This window comes from Coregonus clupeaformis, chromosome 35 (assembly GCF_020615455.1).
Source record: "Coregonus clupeaformis isolate EN_2021a chromosome 35, ASM2061545v1, whole genome shotgun sequence".
Lineage (NCBI taxonomy): Eukaryota > Metazoa > Chordata > Actinopteri > Salmoniformes > Salmonidae > Coregonus > Coregonus clupeaformis.
In genome coordinates, this window is record NC_059226.1 from 6578503 (window position 1) to 6593018 (window position 14516).

Consider the following 14516-nt stretch of genomic DNA (forward strand, 5'->3'; position numbering starts at 1 on the left):
CTTAGGTTGAAGTCATTAAAACTCGTTTTTCAACCACTCCACAAATTTCTTGATAACAAACTGTAGTTTTGGCAGGTTGGTTAAGACATCTACTTTGTGCATGACACAAATAATTTTCCAACAATTGTTTACAGACAGATTATTTCACTTATAATTCACTTTATCACAATTCCAGTGGGTCAGAAGTTTACATATACTAAGTTGACTGTGCCTTTAAACAGCTTGGAAAATTCCAGAAAAGGATGTCATGGCTTTAGAAGCTTCTGATAGACTAATTTATATCATTTGAGTCAATTGGAGGTGTACCTGTGGATCTATTTCAAGGTACCACGTTCATCTGTACAAACAATAGTACGCAAGTATAAACACCATGGGACCACGCAGCCGTCATACCGCTCAGGAAGGAGACGCATTCTGTCTCCTAGAGATTAACGTACTTTGGTGCGAAAAGTGCAAATCAATCCCAGAACAACAGCAAAGGACCTTGTGAAGATGCTGGAGGAAACAGGTACAAAAGTATCTATATCCACAGTAAAACGAGTCCTATATCGACATAACCTGAAAGGCCGCTCAGCAAGGAAGAAGCCACTGCTCCAAAACTGCCATAAAAAACCCAGACTACGGTTTGCAGCTGCACATGGGGACAAAGATCGTACTTTTGGAGAAATGTCCTCTGGTCTGATGAAACAAAAATAGAACTGTTTGGCCATTTCACATTCTTAAAATAAAGTGGGGATCATAACTGACCTAAGACAGGGAATGTTTACTAGGATTAAATGTCAGGAATTGTGAAAAACTGAGTTTAAATATATTTGGCTAAGGTGTATGTAAACTTCCGACTTCAACTGTATATACTGAGATCATGTGACAGATCATGTGACACTTAGATTGCACACAGGTGGACTTTATTTAACTAATTATGTGACTTCTGAAGGTAATTGGTTGCACCAGATCTTTTTTAGGGGCTTCATAGCCTTGAAACAAGTTAACTTGAAACAAGTTCTTTTTTTCATTTCACTTCACCAATTTGGACTATTTTGTGTATGTCCATTACATGAAATCCAAATAAAAATCCATTTAAATTACAGATTGTAATGCATCAAAATAGGAAAAACGGCAAGGGGGATGAATACTTTTGCAAGGCGCTGTATCTTTTTATTGCTTTATTTGAGTTGCAGGAGTACCTTTCCTTGATGTTTTTGTGTGCTCTGTTTTTTTCTATAAATAATATGGAGTGTAATTGTTGGAGGTCAGTCGTGGCTAAAGTGTGGGCTGTTCAGGAGCTGCTTAGACTACGTGCCTCCTTCTTCTACACACACACACACACACACACACACACACACACACACACACAGTCATACACACGCACACACACACACTCTCCCCTCGCCCCACCCCTCCACACACTCCCCTCCTCTCCATGCTCTCCATGACAGTGATAATGAAGCAATGATGCCGGATAATCAGAGCGTCCCATTGCTTAACGAAGTATAAATAATAAGCAAGCGTGGCGGTTGCGTCTGGGCCCAGCCTTTGATTAACATGTGTAATCATGCGTAAGTAATTACAGCTTATTTACAGTTTATTTATGGAACTGGGGGGATCGCCCCGTCACGCTAAATAGAGGTCTCTGTCAAGAGTCGTTTCCCCAAGGCCGGGTTAGTGCTCATCCACAGTGTCAGCATTGTGTCGTCTATGTGGGTCCTTCCAAGGCTAGACGCCCTTGTTAACATATGGGTGTCCCCCAGTGGCTAGGGGATACCATTACCAACTTGATTAGAAGAGTCCCTATAATACACGCACAATTATATGGGTAATGATTTCACAATATTATTGATATTGAATGGCAATATCCCCATCTCTTTCTCACTCTCTCCCATCTATCATTCTTCCTCCTCCTCTCTCTCTCTCTCTCTCTCTCTCTCTCTCTCTCTCTCTCTCTCTCGCTCTCTCTCAGGTAGAAGGCTGCTCGTGTCTCTGATGTCAGCCGAGGATCATGATTCAGACTGGAGCAGACCCTGCAGGCCCCACCAAAGTAAGTCCACTAGGCTAGACAACATCTCTACACTAAACCATGTCCATACTGCATTGGATCAGCTGTACCATTAAAACGTCTCAGTCGTAAAGTCCTCTGTTTTGCGTGGTTCTGGTACCGGTTCCGACCGACATTTCCGCTTATAAATCGATTTGTGGACACCATATATCGAAATGGCTTGCATTGAGCAGTAGCCCTGATTCTCATGGGCACAGGAGTATGTCGCTTCTACCTGTGTGAAACAGGATGTGAAATCTGACACCACTTGAAGCTGGGATGTCCCTCCTACCATTTCATTTGCTCTTCCGACTGTCCATCAACTCCTGGCTGAACCCTACGTCACAGCCACTAACAACGCATATGCCTGGAATCCTTACATGGTAACGCAGCAGGAGAGAGTGGTTTCATCACATTCAGAGATTGATTTAAAATCTAAAATAATTAAAAGATTTGAAACAAAAACATTTTTCTGTTTGTCATAGATGGACGTTGGGGAGTTGCAGTGATGAGACAAGATCGTAATCACACAAAAAAAATAAGGAAATACATAATATTGTAAGGGATCGGGGGTTGGCTGGGTCTAGACAGAGTCTGACACTTCCCCGATCTACAGAGAGGGGGAGTCATCAGACTCGATCTGGTTCACCTGAGTTCTGAGCACACCTGTCAGTAATTAGTGTAGGATTTAAGGTGTGCTCAGAAGTTCAGTCGGTGCGAGGTATTGTTCCTTTGTGACTTGCTAAGCGTTTTGTTCCGAGAGAGAGAGAGAGAGTTTGTTGTTTTTGATTACCCGTGTATCCGACCTGTGCCTTGTTGTTTGACTCCCCGAATTGCTTAATCCTCTGCTTGTCTACCCCAGTGATTACCGTCCTCTGATCCTGTGCCTGTGCCCTCGACTACGACTAAGCCCGCTCCCTTGGTACCTCTGCCTGTCTATGCCTGGCCCGGTTTTGACCACAGCCCGCCCGACCACGATTAAGCTATTCCCTTGTCTGTACTCTAATAAAGCATCGCTATTCTGCGATTGGATCTTACCACTCTGTATTCATTATAGAATACCTCGCCCTTACCATGGATCCAGCGGAATTACAGAGGCGATGGGAGATACAGGAGAAACGGATGGATGAACTCCTGCAGCTACTCAACGCTGGTGCGGCTGAAGGCACCACCCCGAGCACGGTCAGTCCTCGTCATGCACCTCCGATTTCTCTACCGACAAGGTACGACGGGGAACCTGGCAAATGTCAGGGGTTTCTACTCCAGACGTCCCTGTATATGTTGTATAATCGTACTATGTTTCCCGATGACCGTAGCAGGGTGGATTTCATGATTTCTCTGCTAACGGGAAGAGCACTGGATTGGGCTACTGCGCTTTGGGCAGCTGAGGTCCCCGAGTTGAATGCGGAAGTTCAGTTCAAGAGACTGTTCCAAGAGGTGTTCGACCACCCAGTATCTGGGCGTAGTGTGGGAGACCAACTATGCGGCAGGGCCGTCGCACAGTAGCCGACTACGCTTTAGAGTTCCGTACTATAGCAGCCGGTAGCGGATGGAGCGAGACTGCTTTGCTCACCGTTTTCCGAAGAGGGCTGCGCAAAGACGTACAGACTGAGTTGGCTTGTCGAGGAGATATCACTGCGCTACATGAGTTTATCAAAATAGCCATCTCTATTGATAATCTGATAGTGCAACACAAGGTATCCACAGTCCGGGAGCCCTCGATCACTGGTCCTAAGCAATCGACAGAGCGGAGGAGAGAATCTGAGGAGGAACCTATGCAACTGGGACGGTCACCTCTACAAGGTTCGGTGAGACAACAACGTCGGCAAGACGGACTATGCCTGTATTGTGGTCAGTTGGGTCATTTCGTTCGTCAATGTCCGGTACGACCAAACCGTACCCCAGGATATCGCCTCGGAACTGCCAAACCGGTGAGTGAGACTCAAGTTTTGAACATTACATCGAAACAAATGTATGTGCCAGTTACCTTATCTGTCGGAGAGAAAGTGCGCAGGTTGGAAGGACTTATTGATTCCGGAGCGGCTGCCAGCTTTCTGGATATGGGTCTGGCTGAGGAGTTGGGAGTTCAACTTATCCCAATTCAACCTCCCCTGCGAGTCAACGCGCTAGACGGTGAGCCCATGGGCACTGGGTTCATTACGCACCGTACAGAGGTAATCAAGTTACAAGTGGGCTCCATACACCATGAGAACATCATTTGTTTCGTCATCTCCGCTCCACGGGAGCCGCTAGTTCTCGGCCACCCCTGGCTCGTCACCCATGATCCGGTCATCTCCTGGAAATCTGGCGATATCACGGCTTGGAGTGAGGTATGTAGGGCAGAGTGCCTCAATTTACCATGCAAAATGTCTACTGTGGAGGATGCGCATGGTGCGGTGTCTACTGTTGTACCTACAGAATACCAGGATTACGCGCAGGTGTTCTCCAAGGAGAGGTCTACCGTGTTACCACCTCATCGGGCCTGGGACTGCGGGATTGATCTGCTATCCGGGGCTACACCTCCTCGTGGAAGAATCTACCCGTTGTCACAGCCGGAACGAGAATCGATGAGCCAGTATATTGATGAGGCGCTACAGCAAGGGGCCATTCGCCCATCTACGTCTCCCGCCGCATCCAGTTTTTTCTTCGTGAAGAAAAAGGATGGCGGACTACGTCCTTGTATAGACTATCGAGGGTTGAACGATATTACCATCAAAAATCGTTACCCTCTTCCTTTGATTCCAGCAGCCCTCGAACAGGTGGGACAGGCCTCCATGTACAGTAAACTGGACCTCAGGAGTGCGTACAATCTGGTGCGTATTAGAGAAGGGGATGAATGGAAGACCGCCTTCATCACACATCGAGGACACTACGAATATTGTGTCATGCCCTATGGACTTACCAACGCGCCCTCAGTATTCCAGGCGTTCATGAATGACATTTTCAGGGACATGATTGATCGCTTTGTTATAGTGTACATTGATGACATCCTAATATATTCTAACTCTCTGAGTGAACATGTGTCCCATGTACGACAGGTTCTGGATCGGCTCCTACAACATTCTCTGTTCGTGAAGGCAGAAAAGAGTGAATTCCATGTCACTACGATTTCCTTCCTTGGGGCCATACTCACTCCCGACGGGGTTAAACTGGATGAATCCAAGGTGCAAGCGGTACAAGACTGGCCTCAACCCCAGACGGTGAAAGAGCTCCAGAGATTCTTAGGGTTTGCCAATTACTATAGACGGTTCGTGCGTAATTTCAGCACAACCGCAGCGCCCCTGTCGGCGATGACCAGCTACAAGGGTCGCGGTCTGAACTGGACGGAGGGGGCAGTGCGTGCGTTTGAGACGTTGAAACAACGCTTTACCACCGCTCCTATTCTATGTCAGCCGGACCCTACCTTACCGTTTATCGTGGAAGTGGACGCTTCGGAGGTTGGAGTTGGAGCCGTGTTATCCCAACGCCAAGGTGAGCCGCCTAAATCACGACCCTGTGCTTTCTTTTCAAGGAAACGGAATTCTGCCGAGCAGAACTATGACGTGGGTAATCGGGAATTACTGGCGGTGAAGTTAGCACTGGAGGAGTGGAGACATTGGTTGGAGGGAGCAGAGCATCCGTTCCAAGTGCTCACGGACCACCGCAACCTGGAGTATCTTCACAGTGCCAAACGACTGAACTCCCGACAGGCAAGGTGGTCTTTATTCTTCAACCGTTTCCGATTCACTGTCTCTTATATCCCCGGGTCCAAGAATGGTAAGGCGGACGCGCTTTCCCGACGGTTCGAGCGCGCGGAAAGACCCGTGGAGCCAGAACCTATTCTCCCCATGAGTTGCCGTGCTGGTCCTGTGAGGTGGGCTATTGATGACACTATTCAGGAGAGCTTACAAGCGGAACCAGCCCCTCCAGAAACCCCAGTGTATAAGGTGTTTGTACCAGCTCCACTTCGACCTCAACTGATGGAATGGTGCCACACGTCGCTGGGATCTGGTCATCCCGGAATCACTCGAACTACACGACTCCTCAGCCGAAAATACTGGTGGGATTCCCTCACAGATGACGTCAGAGACTATGTCTTATCCTGTCCAGTATGTGCTCAGTCCAAGGTACCTTGTGCACTACCGGAGGGTAAGCTGATGCCATTGCCAACTCCTCAACGACCCTGGTCGCACATTGCAATGGACTTTGTTACCGACCTACCAGAATCAGAGGGCCATACTGTCATTCTCGTGGTCATCGATCGTTTCTCCAAGATGTGCCGGTTAGTACCCATGACCCGTTTGCCTAACGCCACTCAGATGGCTGAGACTATGTTTACCCAGGTGTTCCGGCAGTTTGGTGTCCCTGTCACGACCCGGTGCGCGAAACAGTCACTAATAATTGTCAGAACCCAGAAGATGAGGCAGACACAGCTGTACTAGAGATGGTGGTTTAATTAAAGAACAAAATCTTCAGGCAAAGAAACTAAATCCACAATGTCCAAAAATAAAGCCAAGAGGCACAAAGAGGAAAACCTCCAAAAAACAAAAGAAACTCCACAAAGTGGTAAAAAACAGCAGGGAAAAACAAACCTCAAAAGACTACTCAAACAAAACACAAGAACTAAACCAGAGAACCTCTGGAAAATCCCACCAGAGAAATATCTATATAAAACAAGGCTTGGGCTGGGGCTGGGTGCTAACTTACAAACACTGAGCAAGGAACTGAGGAACACACAGGGTATAAATACTAACAAGGGAATGACCTACAGGTGCAAACAATAATTAGAGCAAGAAAAACAAAAGGTACAAAAAAGGTGCAATGGGGACATCTAGTGACCAAAACCCGAACAGTCATGGCCAAAACCTGACAGAATCCCCCTCCTAGGAACGGCTCCTGACGTTCCTACCAGCCTTCTCAGGGTGGAGGGCCCTGAACTGACGAATGAGGTCAGGGTCCAGTATGTCCTTGGCAGGAACCCAGGAGCGCTCCTCGGGACCGTAGCCTTCCCAGTCCACCAGATACTGCCAGGACCGCCGCACCCGGCGGGAATCCAGTATCCGGTGGACGGTATAAGCCGACTGGCCACCGATGACACGGGGCGGAGGGGGAGGTCTGCCTGCCGGGATAAGGGGAGAAAAAACAACAGGTTTTAATAAAGAAATGTGAAATGTTGGATTGATCTTAAGTGATCTGGGTAAGTGCAGGCGAAAAGTAACGGGATTGACTCTCCTGGCAATCTTAAAGGGACCGATGAACCTCTGGGACAGCTTGCGAGACTCCACCCGTAGTGGTAGGTTCTTAGTTGAGAGCCATACTCTCTGGCCGGGGTACAGGGTAGGACCGGGACGGCGACCTCTGTTGGCTTGTCGTTGGTACTGCTGAGAGGAACGCAGAAGATTAAGACGTGCCTTCTTCCACGTAAGCCGACAGCGTCTGATGAACCTCGAGGCTGAAGGCACTCTGACTTCTGCCTCCTGGTCCGGGAACAATAGAGGCGCATAGCCAAACTGACACTCATGCGGGGACATACCAGTGGAGGAGGAGCACAAGGTGTTGTGCGCGTACTCGGCCCAAACAATGAAGGATGACCAAGTGGACGGGTTGTTGGAAACCATGCATCTGAGGGTGGTTTCCAGCTCCTGATTCATCCTCTCAGTTTGGCCATTGGACTCGGATGGTACCCTGAAGATAAACTGGCCGTGGCCCCCTATGAGTTGGCAGAAGGCCTTCCAAAACCTTGAGGCGAACTGGGGACCTCTGTCGGAAACCATATCTTGCGGAATCCCAAAGACTCGGAACACATGGTTAATCACCAACTCAGCTGTTTCCTTGGCAGAAGGTAATTTGGTCAAAGGAACAAACCTGGCCGCCTTAGAAAACCTGTCGATGATGACTAGGATCGTAGTATTACCATGGGACGGAGGAAGGCCAGTAATAAAGTCCAACGAGATATGGGACCAGGGTCGGTGGGGAATAGATAGAGGGTGAAGGAGTCCTTGAGGGCGGAGGTGAGAAGATTTGCCCTGGCAGCACACGGAACAGGCCTTGATGAAAGTGGCAACGTCTTCTTTTATGGTGGGCCACCAGAACTTACGCTGGATGAACTCCCAAGGTGCGGCCCTACGCCCGGGTGACAGGTGAGGCGAGAGGAGTGCCCCCACCGAAGGACTTGGGACCTTGCTGCCTTGGGAACAAACAACCGATTAGCAGGACCTCCTCCAGGGCCCGGTTCGATGGCTTGAGCTTGTTTCACGGTATCCTCCACTTGCCACGAGATCGGAGCCACGATCTTAGCGGCCGGAAGGACAGTCATGTCAGTATCTTCTCGAATGGCAGGAGAGTAGATTCGTGACAAGGCGTCCGGTTTGAGATTCTTCGACCCGGGTCTATAGGTGAGGATAAACTGAAATCGGCTGAAGAAAAGAGACCATCGAGCTTGTCTGGCGTTCAACCGCTTCGCCTGCTGGATATACTCCAGATTCTTGTGGTCCGTAAGCACTTGAAACGGTTGAGAAGCCCCCTCGAGCCAGTGTCTCCATTCCTTCAATGCCATCTTAACCGCTAGGAGTTCACGATCCCCCACATCGTAATTCCTCTCGGCCGGGGTAAGCCGGTGAGAGAAGAAGGCGCAAGGATGAAGCTTCTTGTCTTCACCCCTCTGAGACAGGACAGCTCCAACCCCAACCTCTGATGCGTCTACCTCCACCACAAAAGGTTCATCCGCCGTTGGTAGTGTCAGGATGGGAGCAGAGAGGATGCGCTGCTTGAGTCCTTGGAAGGCCGTCTCAGCTTCTCTACCCCACAGAAACCTTGTGTTGCCACCCTTGGTTACCACCGAGAGAGGGGCTGCCACCGAGCTGAAGTTCTTGATGAACTTGCGGTAAAAATTGGTGAAGCCCAGGAAACGCTGAACTTCCTTAACGGACTTGGGGGTGGGCCAATCCGCTACCGCCTCTACCTTCTTGGGGTCCATCTGGACTTGTCCGGGTTCCACTATAAATCCCAGGAATTGTACTCGAGAGGAATGGAATTCACACTTCTCCGGCTTAACGTACAAATGGCTGTCTAGGAGGCGTTTGAGCACTTGTCTGACATGCTTAGTGTGTTCTTGAAGGGAGCTCGAAAAGATGAGGATGTCATCCAAGTAAACAAACACAAAGATGTTAAGCATATCCCTAAGCACATCGTTTATGAGCGCTTGGAACACAGCCGGAGCGTTGGTCAGGCCGAAGGGCATCACCGAGTATTCGTAGTGACCAGTAGGCGTGTTGAAAGCGGTCTTCCACTCGTCCCCGGGTTTGATCCGCACAAGATGGTATGCGTTCCGCAGGTCAAGCTTAGTGAAGACAACTGCTTCCTGGAGCAGCTCAAAGGCTGTGGCCATAAGGGGTAGCGGGTAGCGGTTACGGACGGTTATGGCATTGAGTCCCCGGTAGTCGATGCAAGGTCGTAATCCACCGTCTTTCTTGGCCACAAAGAAAACCCTGCTCCCGCCGGCGAGGTAGATGGACGCATGAGGCCTGCTGTCAGAGCGTCCTTGATGTAGGTATCCATAGCAGCTCGTTCGGGGAGGAGAAAGGGAAAAGATCCGACCCCTGGGAGGGCAGGTCCCCGGCAACAGGTCGATGGTGCAATCGTAAGGTCTATGGGGGTGGTAGTTTGGTGGCCCTCTGTTTGCTAAATACCAGTTTGAGGTCATGGTAACACTCGGGAACTCGGGACAAGTCGATGGATTCTAGAGACTCGGAAGGAGAACTCTGGGAACTCGGGAAGATACAAGTGGCTTGGCACGTAGGACCCCACTGCTTGATAGTGCCCACAGACCAGTCGATGTGAGGGTTATGGCTGTGAAGCCAGGGATAACCAAGGACGAGAGGAAACTCGGAACAGGAGATCAGATGAAAGTTCATCACTTCCTGGTGTTGGGAAACTGAAAGTCGTAAGGGGGTAGTGGCACGAGTGACAAGTCCAGATCCCAAAGGACTTCTATCCAACGTAGTAACTCTTATGGGGTCACTTAGAGGTTCAGAAGGAACGCCATTCTCCTTCGCCCAGATCCCATCCATGAAGTTACCTGCGGCTCCAGAGTCTACCAAGGCTTGAAGAGAAAACTCGTGGTCGTCCCAGGAAAGGGTAACTGGAATGAGCAGGCGGGAGTTGGATGGATGGGAGGAGGTTATGTTTCCCGTTACAGTCCTCCCAGGCCTGCACGGGAGAGTGCGTTTCCCTGGAGCCCGGGACACGTGGAGCGGAAATGGCCCGGTTTGCCGCAATATAGACAGCATCGCTGCCTCATCCGGCGGTCTCTCTCAGCCTGGGAGATGCGTCCAACCTGCATGGGTTCTGGTGGAGCCAGCGAGGATAAAGGTGGAGACTCGGAGCTGGAACCGATAGGAGCTAGGGTGAGCGGTCTATGGTTTTGTTCTCTCTCTCTCAGACGCTGGTCTATGCGTGAAGCCAACTTGATAAGGGACTCGAGGTTGTCCGGAGGTTCCCGAGTGGCCAGTTCATCTTGGATGGTGTCAGAAAGACCCTTAAAAAAACACACTGTGAGCGCCTCGTCGTTCCAGCCACTTGCTGCTGCCACAGTGCGGAACTGGATGGCATAGTCCGTCACGCTGCGCCGACCTTGGCGGAGAGTCAGGAGCTGTTTGGCTGAGTCAGGGCCGTTGGTAGGACCTTGAAACACTCGCTTGAATTCCTCAGCAAAGGTAGAGTAGCTGGCACAGCAGGGACTTTGGGCATCCCACACAGCAGTAGCCCAGGCTAGGGCCTTTTCCGACAGCAGGGTGATGATATATGCTATCTTGGACCGGTCGGTGGGAAACGACGATGGTTGCAGCTCAAAGGAGAGAGAACATTGGGTGAAAAACCCCTTACAAACACTCGGATCCCCTGAGAACCGTTGGGGAGGCGGCAGACGAGGTTCAGCCAGGGGATTAACTGCCAGGGGCCCTTGAATCGGATGAACTGGAGCAGAAGCGGTTGCCGGGGAAAGTCGATCCGAAATCTGCTTTATGGAAGTCAGCATCTCTGACAGAAGTTGAGAATGTCTAGCCATTAAGGCCTCTTGCTGAACCAGAGCAGCTTCGTGGCGTTGGACAGTCCCCTCATGGTGGGACAGCATGGAAAAAAGATCCTGGGTACTGGCTGCCTCTGGGTTCATAATAATGGCTCAGTGTTTCTGTCACGACCCGGTGCGCGAAACAGTCACTAATAATTGTCAGAACCCAGAAGATGAGGCAGACACAGCTGTACTAGAGATGGTGGTTTAATTAAAGAACAAAATCTTCAGGCAAAGAAACTAAATCCACAATGTCCAAAAATAAAGCCAAGAGGCACAAAGAGGAAAACCTCCAAAAAACAAAAGAAACTCCACAAAGTGGTAAAAAACAGCAGGGAAAAACAAACCTCAAAAGACTACTCAAACAAAACACAAGAACTAAACCAGAGAACCTCTGGAAAATCCCACCAGAGAAATATCTATATAAAACAAGGCTTGGGCTGGGGCTGGGTGCTAACTTACAAACACTGAGCAAGGAACTGAGGAACACACAGGGTATAAATACTAACAAGGGAATGACCTACAGGTGCAAACAATAATTAGAGCAAGAAAAACAAAAGGTACAAAAAAGGTGCAATGGGGACATCTAGTGACCAAAACCCGAACAGTCATGGCCAAAACCTGACAGTCCCGGAGGATATTGTTTCCGACCGGGGACCCCAGTTTGTATCCCGGGTATGGAAGGCCTTCTGCGAACGCTTGGGCATCTCGGTTAGCCTAACCTCCGGATATCATCCCCAGGCCAATGGGCAGACAGAACGGCTCAACCAGGAAATTGGGAAATATCTACGGCAACAATGTTCGCGGCAGCCGCAAGAGTGGAGCCGATTCCTTCCTTGGGTAGAGTATGCTCAGAACTCACTCATTCACACCTCCCTACGCCTAACGCCCTTCCAGTGTGTTCTAGAGTATCAACCACCCCTGTTCCCGTGGGATACCGCATCAGGGATGGTACCGGCTGTGGACGAGTGGTTCCGTCGGAGTGCGCAGGTCTGGGAGACGGCCCATCAACATCTCAGTCAAGCCTCACAACAGCAAAAGACCTACGCCGACCGACGCCGGAGACCTACTCCCACTTATCAACCCGGGCAACGAGTGTGGCTGTCTACCCGAGACCTGCGGTTCCGACGGAGCTGCAAGAAGCTCCAACCCAGGTACATCGGTCCTTTCAAGGTACAGAGACGTATTAACCCTGTCACCTACCGTCTGTTACTCCCTCGACACTACAGGATAAACCCTACGTTCCACGTCTCCCTATTGAAACCTGTCCACTATAGCCCGATGTACCCCCCAATCGCTCAACAACCTACTACACCACCTTTGGAGGAGGAACAGGACACCACCTATACAGTCCACGAGATACTGGAGTCAAGACGGAGACGAGGGGGCATCGAATATCTCGTGGACTGGGAGGGATATGGACCCGAGGAACGGTCCTGGGTCCCTGCTAAGGACATACTGGATCCCGCTCTCAAGGCCACTTTCCACGCTGAACACCCAGATCATCCAGGACCCCGACCCAGAGGAAGACCGCCCGGTAGAGGTAGAAGGCCGTCAGGAGCCGGCCCTGGGGAGGGGGATACTGTAAGGGATCGGGGGTTGGCTGGGTCTAGACAGAGTCTGACACTTCCCCGATCTACAGAGAGGGGGAGTCATCAGACTCGATCTGGTTCACCTGAGTTCTGAGCACACCTGTCAGTAATTAGTGTAGGATTTAAGGTGTGCTCAGAAGTTCAGTCGGTGCGAGGTATTGTTCCTTTGTGACTTGCTAAGCGTTTTGTTCCGAGAGAGAGAGAGAGTTTGTTGTTTTTGATTACCCGTGTATCCGACCTGTGCCTTGTTGTTTGACTCCCCGAATTGCTTAATCCTCTGCTTGTCTACCCCAGTGATTACCGTCCTCTGATCCTGTGCCTGTGCCCTCGACTACGACTAAGCCCGCTCCCTTGGTACCTCTGCCTGTCTATGCCTGGCCCGGTTTTGACCACAGCCCGCCCGACCACGATTAAGCTATTCCCTTGTCTGTACTCTAATAAAGCATCGCTATTCTGCGATTGGATCTTACCACCAGTATACAACATTACTAGTTACTGTTTATGGCCCTCTCATGATAAATAATTACTTTTGGGGATTACGTAGATTACATTTTTGATTTTAGTCAATGGATTGCTTGTCACTTATTAGTCAGAGAGAGTACTTTGTTGGACATATTCTGTGACTGAAAGAGTCTGCTCTGTCCATTTGGATACTGTGAATGGATAAGATAAGTGTATCAAAGCAGAGAAGTAGAGCGCGGAAGCAGTTCTATACACCGTGTGTGTGCATGTGTGCGTGCATGCGTGCTTGGGTGCATGTGTGTGTGTGTAGGTGTGTGAGTGACCGGTGTGTGTGTGAGTGAGTAACTCCATGGCCTCTTCTGGGAATGATTGAGCTGGACTGCTTTTCCAATCCTCCTCCTCTCTCTCCATACCAGTGGATTAGAGTGGGCCAACTGACTCTCTCCACCAGTGTTATTTCTGCTTCTTCTAAAGCCATGACAGTGTACTGTGTGACTGCTGGGCATTAATTTTACTGGCTGCAGAGCCATAAATTCTCCTTCTCTCCTCAATAATACAGAGGACGACCAGATGGGGGTCCCCCAAGGATCCTATTCAGAGGATAGGGTTTCATATTAGCCTGGAGAATACTTTTCCAAAAGGAAATAGTCCAGGATTATAGCTATTCATTGTCCAGTATTGGACAATGAAACCTGAGGTTTACGTTTCCCTTGTGGTATTGTCTACAGGTCTGGGCTCCCTATTACCCTCGCACCTGTATGTAACGCTATTGTGACGTTATTGTAGCATTATTTCAACACCTTTTAATGTTTTAGGTTAGTAGATCTGTGAATGCATTGGGTTGACTCAAGTGGATGATTGTCACGCCCTGACTCAGGGGACGCTTATATGTTGAGTCAGGGTGTGTATATTCCTTGTTGTGCTTGTTCTATGTTATAGGATCTAGTAGGTCTAGATCTATGTTGGCCGGTGTGGTTCCCAATCAGAGGCAGCTGTCGCTCGTTGTCTCTGATTGGGGACCATACTTAGGTAGCCTATTGGCACTAGTGGGTTGTGGGATCTTGTTCCCTGTGAGGTTTGTTGTGTGTTACCTTTGGACGTCACGTTTCGTTGGTTTATTGTTTTGTCGTTGTTTATTAAGTTTAAAATAAACATGTATGCATATCACGCTGCGCCTTGGTCTGACCCGTCTATGAACGAACGTGACAGAAGATCCCACCAAACAAGGACCAAGCAGCGTGCCCAGAAGGAGCAAACGCCGGGGATTCAACGGGAGGTAACTTTAGTAGATGTCCTCCTCGGTTGGGGGAGAATTACTGAGGAGGAGGCCGTCCGTTATCGGGAGGCGATGAAGGTTGATGCCCAGGTAGGAGAGGAGAAACGG

At 49.6% G+C, this 14516-nt stretch overlaps 1 protein-coding gene across 4 annotated transcripts in view; it reads left to right on the forward strand.

Annotated features, from left to right (window-relative positions):
* The window catches only part of LOC121550502 (transcriptional regulator Erg), a 114407-nt gene that overhangs the window by 39145 nt on the left and 60746 nt on the right, over window positions 1-14516 (forward strand). For all 4 annotated transcript variants that reach the window (XM_041862779.1, XM_041862778.1, XM_041862781.1 and 1 more), the window contains one exon: window positions 1958-2035. In XM_041862779.1, the coding sequence (XP_041718713.1) occupies window positions 1997-2035 (39 nt within the window). In that variant the 5' untranslated portion in view covers window positions 1958-1996. Of the gene's footprint in view, window positions 1-1957; window positions 2036-14516 lie in introns of those variants that run through there.